This window comes from Alosa alosa, chromosome 21, assembly GCF_017589495.1.
Source record: "Alosa alosa isolate M-15738 ecotype Scorff River chromosome 21, AALO_Geno_1.1, whole genome shotgun sequence".
Taxonomy (NCBI): domain Eukaryota; kingdom Metazoa; phylum Chordata; class Actinopteri; order Clupeiformes; family Clupeidae; genus Alosa; species Alosa alosa.
In genome coordinates, this window is record NC_063209.1 from 705,588 (window position 1) to 723,877 (window position 18,290).

Here is an 18,290-nt window from a genome sequence, read left to right on the forward strand (position 1 = left end):
TATTAATCAGGAACATAAGGTAAGCCCAGCTATCACCTTAATGGAAAGGACGTTTTAGTGGTGCAGTTTAGGTTAGCCTACTTCACTTCTGCACTAACCCCTGTCATCCGATGACAAATATGGCTTATCGGCTCGCAGGTAGTCTCATATCGTAATTAGTAGAAGTAGGCCTAGTTTCTGGGTTTGTTTGATAGCGTTAACCTTTACTGTTTTTTCTTCTGACCTAGTCGGAGAACATAGGGGAGCTTGTTACCGCTCCAGGGCCGAAGTTATCCGTAAGGTCGGGGCTAACTCCCTAACCCTCTATCTGAAAGTGGTTAGCAAATGAACGAGGATTTTGGTTTTATCTGCGGATTTATTTTTGCATTACTTTGAATATGACTCGCTCCAATCTCAACAGCACGTCTACTTTTTCCACACGCATCTCAGTTCTAACACACATCCCCTCTCGCTTTCTCTCTCTCCATCCCTGCGCACAGGGCTCTCTTAAAGGAGCTGCACTATTTTACAACAATTGCATCTACATTTTCAGTTTAAGCTTAAATTATCGTGATCAATTTAAGTTCCCGTGCCCCCCCTGGAAAGGTGTAATGCCCGTCCGTGAATTTTTTCTGCTGCCGTGTCTGAGAACGTTGAATCGAGACAGGGCCTGAACTCACCGACAGGCTGACTAGGGAGGGACCCCTCAGCAGCACCGTGACCTTGGGCTTTGTCTTTGACCTTCAGTACCGGACACTCAAATTTCCAATGCCCTTGACCCAAACAGTAGTTGCAGGTTCTATGCGGGTCGAATTTGCCCCGTGCACGGGGCTCGGCTCTATCCGAAGGCGTTTCAGTTTTCACAATGCGGAATGGCTGTCCACCTCGAAGGAAGCGATGCTTTAGGGGCAGCCATGGCCTACTGGTTAGCACTTCGGATCTGTAACCGGAGGGTTGCCGGTTCGAATCCCGACCAGTAGGCACGGCTGAAGTGCCCTTGAGCAAGGCACCTAACCCCTCACTGCTCCCTGAGCGCCGCTGTTGATGCAGGCAGCTCACTGCGCCGGGATTAGTGTGTGCTTCACCTCACTGTGTGTACACTGTGTGCTGTGTGTGTTTCACTAATTCACGGATTGGGATAAATGCAGAGACCAAATTTCCCTCACGGGATCAAAAGAGTATACTTACTTACTTACTTACTTTTGAATTGCTCCACCAAAATCAAATTAGACAAATCTTCTGGAGAGTATATTTCCGAAGCTGAACACCAGCGATTTAATTGAACAGAGAGTTCCTGTGCAAATTCAGTGTAATTTTGACCGGGGCGTTTACGCATTCCGCTAAATTTTTGGCGATAAGCCTCTGGCACTCATTCATACGCATTTAGCACGGCCTTCTTCACGCATGAATATGTCTTACTCTCCGCAACACAGAGAGCCGAATAGGCTTCCTGCGCGGCCAGTTAGGGTACATTGGAGCATTAAGGTGTGCGTTGCATCGGGCCATTCGCAAGCTTCAGCCACACGCTCGAATAATTTAAAAAAGGTTTCCACATTATACTTATTGAATTTGGGTAGAAGTCTCACATTTTTAGCTACATCGAAACCCATGAGGGAGCTGACTCGGCACTTCAGCAGCGATCAGCAACACTGACTGGAGAGTGTTCGCAACTCAGGCCACTCATGACTCCCACACGGACATTGATTCATATGCCTCCTCCGTTTTGGACTGTCACCACCCTCAAACGGATTACGACTTTCCCTAATCAGAAGCCATGGATGAACAGTGAGGTCAGACTCCTGCTGAAGGCACGAGACATCGCATTCAGATCAGGTGATGCTCAAGCCTATACTGTAGCTCATCCAGGGCTAACCTGAAAAGGGGCATCAAGAACGACTTCTATGGCCGCTTTGATAGAGAAAACAAGGAGGTGGCAGCCCCTCACCAGCCCCTCACACTCTCCACCACCGATGTGTGTGCGGCACTGAGCAGGACTAATGCACGTAAGGCTGCTGGTCCTGATGGTATCCCCGGACGCGTACTCAGGGCCTGTGCTGTGCAGCTGACTGAGGTTTGGACTGACATATTTAATCTGTCACTAGCCCAGGCAGCTGTCCCCGCGTGTATTAAAATCACCTCCATCATGCCGGTGCCAAAACACTCCACTGCAACAAGCCTTAATGACTTCCGTCCAGTTGCACTCACCCCCATCATCATGAAGTGCTTCGAGAGGCTGGTCCTGGCCCACCTCAAGACCTGTTTACCACCCTCACTAGACCCCTTCCAATTCGCCTACCATCAGAACAGGAGCACAGAGGATGCCATCTCTACGGCACTTCACTCTGTCCTGTCCCTTGACAACAGCAACACCTATGTGAGAATGCTGTTCCCTCTGGGTCATTCCACGTCAATTCAACCAGGGCCCACGCACTTAGGTCTCAAAAAATTCTGAAAAAATTACCAGGTGTACCTATGTTACGTAGGAGACACACTGTAAAATTACTCTTATGTAAGATCAATACTTTCCAAGATACAGCCAGTTTTACAGGGGGAGGGGGTGTCGATTTTGTTCGGCCTCTTTTTTTTGTCAAAGTTCACAATCCCACAGCGCAAGAACTAAACCATGTAGGAGGCTCAAATGTTGCATGCTGGTACATAAATAGGAATAGTATGTAGCAAAATCGTCACGTTTGGTCTGGATAATCCTGCATGGTCATAGCTGTCCCTCAAAGTTGATACAAATTTTATTGGAGTTTTTGGCTGGGCTCTGTTTAAGCCTTCAGAAGACATATTTGTACTAAACATAGGCTCTTGATTTATTTTCCTTACTGAGATAAGTAGAAACACTCTCACAATAAACAATGAACAGAAAATAAATCATTTCAGGGTCTGAACAGCAGACCTTACAAGTCTAAAAAATCATTTTGGTTCTCATTTTCAGAGCACCTAAACACCTTGTGGGAATATACAAAGATTTTTTAAATATTTTTTTTCTTTATTCTCCATGATCTTTTCTTTTTAAAAACACCAATTTGACTTGTCTTATGCAAATCTTTCTTTTTCACTATCCACCCTGAACATGGGCAAAATGCACCATTGACATCAATATGTTTTGTATAGAGCTACCACAGGTAACTCTATACAACCACAGGTGGCAGTGTGGTGACTCTATATAAAACATATTGATGTCAATGGGGCATTTTGCCCATGTTCAGGGTGGAAAATAAAAAAGAAAGATTTGCATAAGACAAGTCAAATTGGTGTTTTCAAAAAGAAGGGATCATGGAGAATAAAGAAAAACCTATTTAAAAAATCTTTGTATATTCCCACAAGGTGTTTGGGTGCTCTGAAAATGATAACCAAAATTATTTTTCAGACTTGTGAGGTCTGCTGTTCAGACCCCTGAAGGATTTTATTTTCTGTTCATTGTTTTTGTGAGAATGTTTCTACTTATCTCAGTAAGAAAAATAAATCAAGAGCCTATGTTGAGTAAAAATATATGTCTTCTGAAGGCTTAAACAGAGCCCAGCCAAAAACTCCAATAAAATTTGTATCAAATTTGAGGGACAGCTATGACCATGCAGGATTATAACGACCAAACGTGACGATTTTGCTACATGCTATTCCTATTTATGTACCAGCATGCACAATTTGAGCCTCCTACATGGTTTAGTTCTTGCGCTGTGGGCTTGTGAACTTTGACAAAAAAAAGAGGCAGAGCAAAATCGACACCCCCCTCCCCCTATAAAACTGGCGGTATCTTGGAAAGTATTGATCTTACATAAGAGTAATTTTAGTGTGTCTCCTGGGTAACATAGGTACACCTGGTAATTAAGTGTGTGGGCCCTGGTTGAACTGACGTGGAATGACCCCTCTGTAACTGGATTCTGGACTTCCTAACCAACAGACCTCAGTCTGTTAGGTTAGATAATCACACCTCCTCAACCATCACCCTGAACACCAGTGTACCACAGGGATGTGTGCCGAGCCCTCACCTCTACTCCCTCTTCACCTACGACTGCACACCTGTACATGGCTCTAACACCATTGTCAAGTTTGCAGACAACACTACGGTGATTGGGCTCATCAGCAACAACGATGAGACGGCCTACAGGGAGGAGGTCCAGCACCTTACATTGTGGTGCACCAACAAAAACCTGGCTCTCAACACCAAAAAGACCAAAGAGCTCATTGTGGACTTCAGGAAGTCTAAAACTGGTACACACACACCCATTCTCATTAACAGGTCTGAGGTGGAGCATGTCACCAGCTTCAAGTTCCTGGGTGTCCACATCTCTGAAGACCTCTCTTGGACCCTCAACACCTCTACCCTGACCAAGTAGGCTCACCAGTGTCTTTTCTTCTGTGACTTCTACTGCTGCACCATCGAGAGCATCCTCACCAACTGTGTCATAGTTTGGTATGGCAACTGCTCTGCCCATGACAGAAAAGCACTGCAGAGGGTGGTGAAAACTGCCCAATGCATCACCGGTTCCTCACTCCCCTCCATCGAGGCCATCCAGGGCAAGTGATGTTTGCGTAAGGCGCGCAACATCATCAAAGACTGTTCTCACCCAAACCACAGACTGTTCTCCCCACTACCCTCCGGAAGGCGTTACAGGTCTCTCCGCACCCTAACCAGCAGGTTCAGAGAAAGCTTCTTTCCTGCGGCTGTCACCCCCCCCACACCACGCGAGGTGTCCACGATTTGGCAACAACAAGGAGGTGGACATCCCCCCACCCCCACCCCCCGGACAATTTGCACTACCCTATCCCACCCATAGTGTTCTATTTATTGACAAATGTAGATACTGTAATTACATTTATACATAGCCTTATTCTACTGCTCTTCATACTATCCATCCTGCACATACACACTTATTTTTAATACTCTTATAATGTTACTGTATCTGCACTACAATGCTACTGTTACCACGCTGCACATCGCTGTACGTACTGTACATATTTGTGGTTCATATTTATTCTGTTTTTCTTATAATATATTCTGTTAATACACTGCATATATCTATATAATTCTTACTACTATTATATTGTTACTGCTACTTCATTGCACATATCTGTACATGTTGTTCATACATTGTTCATATCACATAGCCATATTTATTCTGTTCTTATAGAGTAACTGCTAATACACTGCACATATTTATATCTAATTTGTATTACTCTAAACCAACTTCTGTAAACCTACTGCATAGTATACTACTGTCTACGCTGCACTATATGTCTTGTCCTGCCTACTGTATGCATCACCTGTCTTTGTATATCACATTGCACTTTTCTGCTCTTTGCACTTCTGGTTAGACGCAAACTGCATTGTGTTGGCTTTCTACATGTACTCTGTACAATCACAATAAAGTTTAATCTAATCTGAATCTAATCTATGCTGCTGTTCTCTATAGTGTTTTATGTGTGTGTTGCTGCTCTTAGATTACCTGGGGGGCTTTCCAGAAAGGAAACAAACTCTCTGTCTAACCCTGATCTCTGGGTTGATCAACCCTGAGATGGGGAAACTCTGAGATATCAGTTCTAATACAGCAGATAATCGTTAGTAGACCAAGTGTGAAAACAGCCTAAGAAAAGCCATCATCAGTGGAGCTCAGAAATGGCAGCTGGCTAGAAAACTTACCCCACTTCCTACGTCACTCCATTTAAAGGTTTTTTTCACACTTGGCCCCTTTCAGGCTTCTAAAGCAACCTACAGCGTGTTGATACAGTGTAGCTCAAACGCTCTAAGAGCAGTAGTCCGCACAAAAAGTGGGTGAACGGGAATAATAAATAAATAAACAAACAAACAAAATTTAAGAAGAACAATAGTGGGCTTGCTGGATCAAACCCAGTAATAAGTAAACTTAAGAAGAACAATAGTGGGCTAGCTTGATCAAACCCACTAATAAGAAAACTGAAGAAAAACAATTGTGGGCTTACTTGATCAAACCCACTAATAAAGTAAACTTAAGAAGAACAATAGTGGGCTTGCTTGATCAAGCCCACTAATAAATGTATTATTATTATTATTGGGGGCCAAGCAGCGAAGCTGCGAAGGCACCCATTGAGTTACTAGCTTTTCCTATTATTACACTTCTGCCATTGGAGTCTATGGCAGCCCATAGAATGTCTGGCTAAAAAGTGCCGATTTTTTGGCAGAAAGTTTCGGGACACTCCACTGACCACTCACACTCATTTACGGACCTCTAAACCCAGCCATCTAGCGCCACCAACAGGTCAAAATCTGGCCGAAAATTGAACCGCTGGGTCTAAAGTTATGAAATTTGGCACATTGATTCAACACTGTCCCATCATCACTCTCACCAATTTCCAGAACTCTATGCCCAACACTCGCCACCAATGGGTCGAACCTGGATTGCATTCACGCATGTGACCATTGAACGGTGCGTCCGATTTTCACAAATCAGGCACCGTTGGAATCCCTGGGCCGACCTAAGTTCAATGACCCCTATTACGTCACTTTCCGCCATATTGGACCTCCGCCATATTGGATTTAGTCCAAACTCTACGAAAAGTTTCAGCGGTCAGAAATTTCATCCGATTTTCACGGAACTTGGCGGAGATGATCTTCTGCCCGAGCCACACAAACGATACTTGCCAGATTTTTCAATTTCAATTTTGTTTGCCCGTGACAGCCAATCAAATACAGTGACGAAGCCGCCAAACAGGAAGTGGAATCTCCGTGACGCTTTGAGTTAACATAACAAAACTCGATACCATTAGTCTGTCCCAATCTGTCCCAATCACTCACAGCAATTTTTATGCATATATATTGAACGCTCTGGCGCCACCACCAGTTCAATGCTGGACATGCGTTCATGCGCGTGATCCTTGACTCTTTTGTCTGATTTTCACAATTGAGGTAGCATCTGAGTCTTTGGACCATCCCGAGTTCATCGACCCCAATCCTATCACTTTCCGCCATATTGGATCTCCGCCATATTGGATTTAATACAAACTCTATGAAAAGTTTCAGCGGTTACAAATTTCATCCGATTTTCAAGGAACTTGGTGGAAATGATCTTCTGACCGAGCCGCACAAACGATACTTGTCAATTTTTTTAATTTCAAGTTTATTTGCCCGTGATAGCCAATCACACATCGCTATGATGCCACCTAACAGGAAGTGGGCTAACATCTCAGCTACGCTTTAATGTATGAAGTCCAAACTGGGTACAGGGACTTGGTATCTGATTGTGAGGACGCACTAGGAAATTGGCATCATTTGGCCTCTATAGGGGGCGCTGCAATACAGGAAGTGAGCATGTATCTCAGCAACGCTTTGATGTACAAAGTCCAAACTTGGTATAAGGACCTGTTACCATATTGTGATGACGCACAAGGAAATTGGCATCATTTGGCCTCTATAGGGGGCGCTGCAATACAGGAAGTGAACTTGTATCTCAGCAACGCTTTGATGTATGAAGTCCAAACTTGGTATAGAGACTTGGTACCTGATTGTGGGGACACACTAGGAAATTGGCATCATTTGGCCTCTATAGGGGGCACTGCAATACAGGAAGTGAGCTTGTATCTCAGCAACGCTTTGATGTATGAAGTCCAAACTTAATACAGAGACAAAGTAGCTGATTGTGAAGACATGCAAGGAAAGTGGTCTCATTTGGCCTCTAGGGGTGCTGTAATACACAAATTGAGCTCACATCTCAGCAACTCTTTGGTGTATGAAGTCCAGGGACATGGTAGCTGATTGTGAGAACGCACAAGGACATTGGTGTAATTTTCGCCTCTAGGGGCACTATAACAAAGTAAATGAGCTTATTTCTCAGCCGTTCTTTATCCAATTGCAATCAAACTTGCTGTTAGTGCTTGCTCATGTCATGGCAACGCCATTCCTGCTATAGCGCACTGCTTGGCCCCCACATTGCTGCTTGCAGCTATATTTATTATTATCATTATTATTATTATTATTATTATTATTATTATCTACTAAATGCTGACTTGAAGGGGGTGAATATTTATGCAATCGCTTATTTTGCATTATATATTAATTAACATTACTTTGTAGAAATCTGCTTTCACTTTGACATTACTGTTGAAAAGGCCAAATTAAATGGACCAAGATTCAATTTATAAAAGCAATAAAATGTGAAATATCTAAGGGGGGTGAAAATTTTTATAGGCATTGTATATACAGTGTATACAGCTCTGGAAAAAAATAACACATCACTACACATTTTTCTGATGTCATCATATATTATTAATGCGTACCCACCTGTAAATGGCGTAAATTATAAAATGTTCCTGGTCCCACAAATTTGATATCATTTCCATGGAGCATGAGCATTTCCAATTTTAAAAGATTTCCAAAATCCGAAGCGGTCACACCTTTGAGACTGTTATAACTGTGAGAAAACAGTGAATGACATGTATATTGTTAGATGACATGAACTACTGACATAATTAATTTAAGAGTTCAAACTGTAAATGTACAACACATTATTCCCTAGCCAAGAAATACTGTAAATAAATGTTGGCAGTGTTAAAAAACACTGTAGTTTGGTGTGTTTTGCTACACATGTTTTGAGTATGAAATGCCCTGTATGATAATTGCCACAAGAACATTAACACTGATTGGTACCCCTGCATTCAATACTTTGTACAAACTCCCTTTGCCAATATAACAGCTGCTAGCACAATCCTGTCCTTGATCACCTAGTAAACGTATGGGGTTTAAATCAGGGGATTAAAGAAGCCCTATGCAACAATTTTAGCAAAAATGACCTTAATTATGCAGGTTGAGAGTCGTTCTGATGGTTCTACAACACGTTTTGGGTCGTTTGGTGGGTGCTTCGTCTCCCCCTAGTGCTTCTCCGCGGAAAAAACGAATATGCAACTTTCTGTTCGCGGTCCGAACACATCTGGATGTGACTCAGCGGAAGTATCCAATCACGCCTTGAAAATGTAGTCAGATTGTAATTTCTAAGAAGACTGCAAAACGGACTCCGACTTGGCTTTGTTGCTGTTGAAATTGTAAGTAGCCTACCCTTGGGTGAACTTCGTTTTTGTAATGTGATTTGATAGTCTCTTGAACAATGTGTTTGCTCGACCATTTTATTGTAAGCCCTGTATGTGTTTAGCTTGGTTTCTTGATGGCTAGCTAGCTAGTGGGGATTTAGCGTAGCAGTCACTTGCTACCGAAGCTGCAGGAGGAGCTATGTCGTGATGCGAGCTCAAATCAGGCGAAAACCCAGAGTATAAGTATAAGTATATATACTCTTTTGATCCCGTGAGGGAAATTTGGTCTTTGCATTTATCCCAATCCGTGAATTAGTGAAAAAGACTCAGCACACAGTGAGGTGAAGCACACACTAATCCCGGCGTAGTGAGCTGCCTGCAACAACAGCGGCGCTCGGGGAGCAGTGAGGGGTTAGGTACCTTGCTCAAGGGCACTTCAGCCGTGGTTACTGGTCGGGGTTTGAACCGGCAACTCTCCGGTTACAAGTCCGAAGCGCTAACCAGTAGGCCATGGCTGCCCCAAACCAGTAGGCCATGGCTGTCGCCAGAAACAGCGAAGGAATAACCAGACCTGCATAGGGCTTCTTTAAGATGGCAGAAGTCCATTTTGAGTTGATCTTGATCTTGTTTTCCTGGAGGATCTAATGATAATCCCATTTTCAGCTGAATGGATTTTATTTACATCCTAAGTCTTTAGAAAAACAGCCACACAAATTGTGGTGCAGCTAAATAAGCAGGGTTGGAATTATGATTTGATCTTTGTGGGGGTATCTAAAAATGTGTAGCCTATGTGCATGTGCAGTGAGCTGCTAAATAAATAAATAGCCTAACAAGTGCAAGTTCCATGAGGGACAGACTATGTGGTTCATTATACCTGCATACACACACAGTAGCCTGTCTAACTTACTATTACTATTTAAGTTCTATAGTATTTCTTCCTATCTTGAAAATCAACTAATAAATCCAACGTTGACAGGTTCTTCTTCTAAAAGGTTTAACGTGCGTGATAGTTTGTGCAACATTCTTCTGTGCCCCATAGTGGCTTGGTGGTGAAGTGCAACCATGCTGCATTCACTAGAGAATGCACCTAGCAGTAACAGCAAATCCTAACTGCATGTAATACGAGTGAGCGTCAGTGACAAAATCAGTTTTATTACATTGTTTTCAATTGGAATGTCCTAACTGGATGCAATGCGACAGTGCTTAATATTTTGAATAGAATTTTGGCCAGACTCTAGCCTCTAATTTCTTACTGTCATTCACGTTTCACCTACAGAAATACACTGTTTCTGTTTACGCCAATAACTGTAAAAAAACAGTATAAAATGACTAATTGTATAAATGTTGTCACTTCTTTTAACGTCAGTCAGTACGTGTGGGAACCAATGCATACTTTAACCATGGTCATACATTGGACCTTTTTTACCCATTATTAATAGGTTTCTGTAAATTGGTTTCCACATTCTGCTTGTCACACATTTTATAGTCTATGGTCACACGTGTTTTCTCTCCATTGCGTTGATGCTGCGGCACAGTTGCGTGTGTGTGTTCACACCAGGACGTCTCTGGTGAGATGAACTGCTACTGTCTATCGATATAGATATTTTTCCTGTAATAATGGCCATAAATACAAAACTATTGACATTAATGTGCTGGAGTTTAGACCAGAAAGTTGCAACAGAGACATTCTGCATACACAAAACAGGAACTGCTGTGTTTGCCATACAATGAACAGAATAAGTATTTGGATTGATTGTAGCTTAAAATTGCCCTAACATTTTTGGTGATGAAAATATTTTTTTTTATATAGATTTTCTTTTCAAAGTACATTCAACAACATTGCATATTGAATTGGTCACCGCTATTTTATGGTTCTAGTGAATCCACTTTTTTCTCCACTTTTATCTCTCATTCCTTCATTTAATTCTTATTTTTCTACATTGACAAGATTAGCACATTCTTCTCCCAGTTTTCGTTTTCACATAGCATGCCTTGACTTTGAGCTAAATCAGCTCAACCCTAGTATTCATTGCATATAGAAAGTATTCACAGCGCTTCACTTTTTCCACATTTTGTTATGTTTCAGACTCATCTTAATAAAAATGGATTCATGAATGAGATCCAGAGTTCCTTTGAGAGGATGAGAGAAGCGTAAAGAAGAACACACATCAGTGCAGCTCAGTGCCTGGTTCCTTCCACACACACCGTTGGGAATTGTGGCCAAATAGTTCAGTCTTCGTTTCATCAGACCAGATGATTTTACTTCTCATGGTCTGAGAGTCGTTCAGGTGCTTTTTGGGAAACTCCCAGCAAAAAAAAAACCCTGCCTCGCAGGTCTACAGACAATTCTCTCGACCTTGTGGTTTGGTTTTCACTCTGACATACATCATCAACTGTGAGACCTTATAAAAAAAGATGTGTGCCTTTCCTAATAATGTCCAGTGAATTGATTTAGGCACAGGTGGACTCCAATCAGGTTGTAGAAGCATCTCAAGGACCATTGATTGAAGTAGGATGCACCAGAGCTCATTTACAAGCGTCAAAACATAGGGTCTAAATACTTTATCTTTTATTTTTTAGAAATGTGTGTAGTATTGTGTGTAGATTGATGGGGAAAAAAAACAGTTGAGTCCATTTTAAGATGGGTCAGAAACATAACAAAATTGACCAAGTACATACCCTAGATTAATACGCTCACTGTCCCTTGGCAGGTTGAAAGGGGGAGATGTAAGGTGACGGAAGGTGCAGTGCACCTCCCTTGTGTTTGGACAGTTACAGGATCTTGGACATGAAGCCTCAGCATTCGGTATGATAGGAGAGAGAAACAGGAACAGCATGGATGACATCAGAAAGACAGATGAAACACACAAGACAGCCATCTTTGTTTCATGTCATCATATCACCTGCAATGACAGTAACCTTCAGTAAGGAGGACATACTCCATCAGCAATTTGCACACTTTCCAGACACACAAAGTTGATTAAAATCTACCTAGTTTATAATTAGCATTGTTTCATGCTGAAATACGTTACACTATACTGCTGAAATGGAAACTACAGAACTGTTTCTGGTTACTTCCTACATTATAGTCCCCTTTTGAGGCAGCTTCATCGTTATAGGCTTTAGTTAATGGTACAATTCTTCTGCACCAGCTCCCACTGTTTCCACCATTAATATCACAAACCCATCATTGATGTTTAGCCCAAAAGAAACAAAGCAGAATTTCAAAACTTCTTCATCCCAAAAACCTGTTTGTATTTAGAATCACATCAATCTCTTCCTAGTCTAAAATAATTTTCCCAGTGTGGTAATACAAACTTTCTGCAAGGAGTCTTATACATTGCTCACTGTTTACACTGGACATTAAACTCCTCCTTTGTAGATTTTTTAAATTTGATAAAAAAATCACAGGAGCAGTTGAGCTATTCCCACACACAACTGGCTCAGTGCCAACTTTTAACAATAAAAAAGCCTACCTTTAGAATTAAAAATCTGAGCACAAAACAGGTTTTAAGCACTGAAGATGTGAACAAAAGTGAGCATAGTTCTGTAAAATGCAAACAATTTATGACAAAAACGTCTTTGTGACTTGAAATCTTGTTAAATACATTTTTAGTCTGTCTTAAGATAGAAGTAAATTAAAACATAGCAAATCCACAAAATATATTACTTACTTTCAAATCTTTGCAGATATTAGTTCCATGAATATAGATTTTGGTAAAAACTCTGCTTTGTTCACTTGGAACTGAAATGAGGTCTCGTTGGACTCAGACGAGGAAACAGAACTCCCACTGAAAAACATCAGCACTAACTCAAGAAGCCCTTTCAGAAAAGTCACATCTGGATTAGTGATTAAGTTTTTCTATTTTCTCTCGTATTTATTGACATACATTTGTATTACCTATACATGACATACTTGCTTATTTGCTTTCTGAGACATACATACTATCAATTATACTCTAGTATAACTCTAGTATATTATATACTAGAGTTCTAGGTATCAACACAATTGAGCAAGAGTTTTGCAAGAACTAAAATCCATCTGGTAATGGTAGCCTGGAATACAGGGTTTTCTTTAAAACACATGGTGAATGCATTAGGTTGGCTGAGGGAATTGACTGACCCATGTAGAAAATGGTATGGCTTTAAAGAATGTTGTTTGAAACGCAACTAAACAGAACTGGAAAATAATTATGACATATAGATTTGAATGCATATGTCAGCAAATCAGAATCAGAAGCAGGTTTATTGCTAAGTATGTTTTCACATACGAGGAATGTGTTTTGTTCTCAAGGTGCATGACATACAATAATGAATACATTAAATACAATAACACAATAAATATATATGTTAGAACGAGACAGACAACCATAAGTGACAAAAAATTGGAATAGATATGTAATCACATATCTCTTAGTAGTGCAGTGTGACTGTATGGTGTCAGTGGGGGTCAAGGTAAGAGAAGAGTTAGTGTTAGTACCAATGGGGGACCCTGGCAAAGAAGCAGTTTGAGGTTGATTTAATGAGCATAATACACAATGCCTAGGATAAGTTTACTCTCAGATAAGCTTAACATCTTAATGACAGGCCAAACAACCTAAGGGCATTGTGTGTGTGTGTGTGTGCGTGTGTGTAATCCAAGCACACAGCTCTACTGAAGACAGAAAACGGCACCAAATTGATTTATGATCTATTCTGTGCACGACTTTCTTACATCCCGTTTTCCCATTTTGTACCCCAGATATCTTGAATGTCATTCTTAGTTTCTCTGGGAGTCATTTCTCCAACTGCTTAGTGCTCAGGATAGCAAACATATCTTTAGAAGACAAACTGATCTCTCCTCACCCGGGAATTTGGGCAGAGTTTGGCCACAAGGATGGAAAGGAGTAAAGTGGGTCAAGACAAAGAAAGTAGAATAGGATCTCTTTTAACAAAAGAGGACTTCAAAATACAAGAGCCACAATCCCACTAGACAGGCCAAGATAAGGTGATATTCAAGACCAACATTTTTTCCCCCAATTATCAGGCTGATAGCCCCTCTATGTTGTCCTAAACCCCACCCACAATGGCACCTCAATGTTGTCATACCTATCAAAACAATGGAAGTTACTGTTACTGTCTTTTGCCCAGTGGAACAGTGAAGGGAACATGCAAATAAAGCATTCTTCACAAGGTAGACTCCTCTATTACTTTATATAATGTAGTGTTTTGGAAGTTAATTAAGCAAGACATTTCATATAGGCAGCCTGAAGTCCTGGATCTAATATAAAACAACAAGGCAGTTCAGATAATGTCCAGATTTTTTCTTTAGTAATACTGTAGTTTCCCATTCTGATAATGCTCCAAACTTTGCTTAGCAAAGATGACATTTTGGATAAGGCTCTCCTCTCTGATAGTGCACAGGTGAGTGTATTAAGTAGCTACAAAGATGGTTCTCGCTTTAAAGAGATCACTCTCTTGACAGAGGGTGAATTTAGGATTGGCCCTAGTTTGTACATCGACAAGGTAGTAAACCCCCTGGGGACATCTAAAAAAGCACAAGATACTGTATGTGCTTTCTACTTGGTCCTTGCTAATGTTGCACCCAAATACCACTCTTCCCTTCATGCAATACAACTCGCCCTCTTATGCAAGGTCAACACAGTCAAGCAGTATGGGTTTGTAGATGTCCTTTGTCCACTTTTTCAGGATTTACTATTACTTGAGAAACATGGAATGTGCAGAGGTGAAAGTGTGAAAGGGACAGTGTTGTATATAGCTGCAGACAACCTAGCTGCCCATGCATTAGCAGGATTTCAGGAGAATTTTATTGTGAACAGATTTTGTCGTTTATGCATGGCAAAACGTGAAAGGTGGTTGTGCTCTGAGTACTCATTTGGAACATTTCCATGTTGTGGAAGGCTTCCCTCCTGATATACTCCATGATCTTTTGGAGGGCATTGTCTCATTTAAATTGTCAGTGAGTGATCTCATTAAGAAGCATTATTTCCACACTGGACTCACTGAATAACGCAATCCAGCTACACTACACATTTTTAGACAGAACAAACAGGTCTCAGTTAATTCCCAAGACATTTAACACCAAGCAGAGAATTGGAGGACATGGACATGAGAACTGAACCTTTATGAGATTGCTTCCTCTTATGATGGTCCATCATGCCCCTGTGAATAAGGAAACATGGGAGATGTTAATGAACGTAAAAGATATTCTTGAATTGGCATTGTCAAGTAGATTCACTGAGGAATGTATTGATGTGACACAGGCAATTGCTTCAAAAAGTTTTCACAAACTCCAAGCTTCGTCCAAAACATCTCTACTTGGAGCAGTATCTCTGTAAGGTTTTTGGGCCACTTGTCGATATGTGGACAATGAGATATGAGGGAAAACACACATTTTTCAAACGAGTCATCCGTGAAGCCCAAAACTTCATGAACGTCCCGCTAACTTTAGCTGAGCAATACCAGAGCATGATGGCTTAGATTTTTTTAGATTCAGCCTCATTTTTCTTACCAAGTTTAGAAGTGAACAAAGTGAAGAGTGTAGAGGTTGCTTCTCTCCCAGACGGTGTACAGCATCAGTTGTCAAAGCAGACTACTCAAAGTACAGTTCTTAAAGCATCATCTGTTCATGTTGATGGCATTAAGTATGCAACTGGTATGGTGATTTCTGTGGGGTCATGTACAGGGCTTCCAGAGTTCAAACAGATTGATGAAATCTTGGTGGTAAACAGTGATGTTTTGTTCATCTGCAAGTAACTGATTGCATGGTATTATGAGCATCTCCGAGCCTATGAATTGTGCAAGAGCACAGTGAGCTTGGCTGTTACTCAACTCAGGGATTTAGATGATGTGTTCCCTCATTTGCCTATGTAACGGAGACGAACTGAGCTAGCGTGCTAGTAGCGCGTGTAAATCCTCACAGCCCTAACCTTAAGAACCCTTCTAACCGCTGAGTTGGGAGCCTGGGCTTTTACAGTGATGGCCAAAAGTGTTGGCACCCATGCTAAAGTTGACTGAAAAGAGGAATATAAAATCATCTTTTGGAAATTGATCTTAATGCCTTAAGTGAAAAATTAGGAAATATCTAACCTTTAAGGACACCAATTTTCTTAGTGAATGAATAATGTATCATAAATAAATACATGTTCTTCCTTAAAATACAGGGGTCATAAGTATTGACACCCCTATGTTAAATTCCCATAGAGACAGGCGGATTTTTATTTTTAAAGGCCAGTTATTTCATGGATCCAGAATACTGTGCATCCTGATAAAGTTACCTTGGCCTTTGAAATTAAAATAGCCCCACATCATCACATACCCTTCACCATACCTAGAGATTGGCATGGTGTTATTTCAGTTAGCCTATTAGCTGGTCTGATGCTCATTGAGCTCAATGCAAATCAAACCAGCTAATAGGATCATTCTAGGATTTTTTTGAAATACCATAACTTCATATAACATATATCCTGTGCCGATATTGTAGCTTCTGTGTAATCTACATAAACACTACAAAGGCAAAACAGACTCCACTACCTCGTCCGTAACGTTGGTCACCCGTAAGAAGAATGGTTAGCTTGTTCGGTTGGAGGGAAGCTAGCTTTGACGTAATCTCTCTTTCGCGCCGTAGGGAGATGACAGTATTGTTTGGATAAGAAGCTCCACCTTACTGTCTATGACGGTAACTCATAAGCAAAGGTTTTCGATGGATTGACCGTAGGTCGGAAAAGTGGAAAGAAGATTAGCTTCAAGGCTATAACTTTTTTGTTTTGTTTTAGCATGACTGTTTTTGAAGATGATCATGTGTGGTAGCTTCAACATTAACACGACTTGGCGAGGATGATATTAATAATAATACATAAATAAATGTTCAACTTTGATGACTTTGAAGGCGAAGGAAGTGTGAGAAGAATTTCTGTGTATCTATCATATGAGTTACAAGATTCGGTTCGATGGCTAACGTCACAAAGTTCACAACTGAAAAATCGTTCTATTTGACTCAGTGCCCTCCCACTGAAAACGACGGAGTCTGTTCGTCCATTTCTTTTACTGTCTATGGGCCGACTCCATAGACAGTAAAAGAAATGGACGAACAGACTCTGTCGTTTTCAATGGGAGGGCACGGAGTCAAATAGAACGATTTTTCAGTTGGTCCCCCCAGTACTGCGCAGCCTCACACTTAACTTCGTGACGATAGCCATAGAACTGAATCTTGTAACTCATATGATAGACACACAGAAATTCTTCTCACATTTCCTTAGCCTTCAAAGTCATCAAAGTTAAACATTTATTTATGTATTATTATTAATATCATCCTCACCAAGTCGTGTTAATGTTGAAGCTACCATACATGATCATCTTCAAAAACAGTCATGCTAAAACAAAACAAAAAAGTTATAGCCTTGAAGCTATTTTCTTTCCACTTTTCCCACCTACGGGTCAATCCATCGAAAACCTCTGAAATGATTACTGCTGTTTTTTTTTTAATTAGGTTGCCTCTGTGTAATGCTTTACCTTAACATGCGGTTAGGTGTGCTAGGTTTTGCTTACGAAGTTACCGTCATAGACAGTAAGGTGGACTGAGCTTCTTATCCAAACAATACGGTGATCTCCCTACGGCGCGAAAGAGAGATTACGTCAAAGCTAGCTTCCCTCCAACCAAACAAGCTAACCATTCTTCTTACGGGGTAACCAACATTACGGACGAGGTAGTGGAGTCTGTTTTGCCTTTGTAGTGTTTATGTTGATTACACAAAAGCTACAATATCAGCACAGGATATATGTTATATGAAGTTATGGTATTTCAAAAAAATCCTAGAATGAATGGACTTCTATGGGAGTTAGCAGAGAGGTGGTCCCTCCAGCCTACGTCGATTCTTCTACTTCCGGGAATTCGCCTGCCCCCTTGGCCGACTCCGGGAGCTGTGTACGTCATGGCATTTGGTCCGGGCAGACTTCATGACCGTCAAGACAGAGCGGCACGTTCCGCTGGTTTAAATTATCTAATGGCCACATCAATTTCACGTCTCTGCCATGGGGGAAGGAGGAGCCTTTTGTGTTTATTGTTTGGAGCTTTCTGGTTGGATTATTTTGTGTTGAGTTATTGGACAGTCATACCCCAACTTTCTTCAACATTTTTGGTTTCAAAAGAGGATGGAAGAACACTGGATGGTTTCCTGAGCCAGGTTGCTACTAGGGTAAGTCAAATATATTTAGCAAAAAGAAGAATATGGGATCTAGCCCAAAGGTTACATTGCATGAACATTGCATGCATCTTTGAATTGCTTAGCAATAGGGAATGTTTTGGCATT

At 41.2% G+C, this 18,290-nt stretch overlaps 1 protein-coding gene across 1 annotated transcript in view; it reads right to left on the reverse strand.

Annotated features, from left to right (window-relative positions):
* Nucleotides 1–12,912, reverse strand: part of si:ch211-159i8.4 (matrix-remodeling-associated protein 5) — a 34,086-nt gene extending 21,174 nt beyond the window's left edge. Inside the window, 3 exon segments of the mRNA XM_048232237.1 lie at nt 8,240–8,369; nt 11,662–11,885; nt 12,657–12,912. Of these exon segments, the coding sequence (XP_048088194.1) occupies nt 8,240–8,369; nt 11,662–11,861 (330 nt within the window). The 5' untranslated portion in view covers nt 11,862–11,885; nt 12,657–12,912.
* Nucleotides 12,913–18,290: the final 5,378 nt, after the last annotated feature.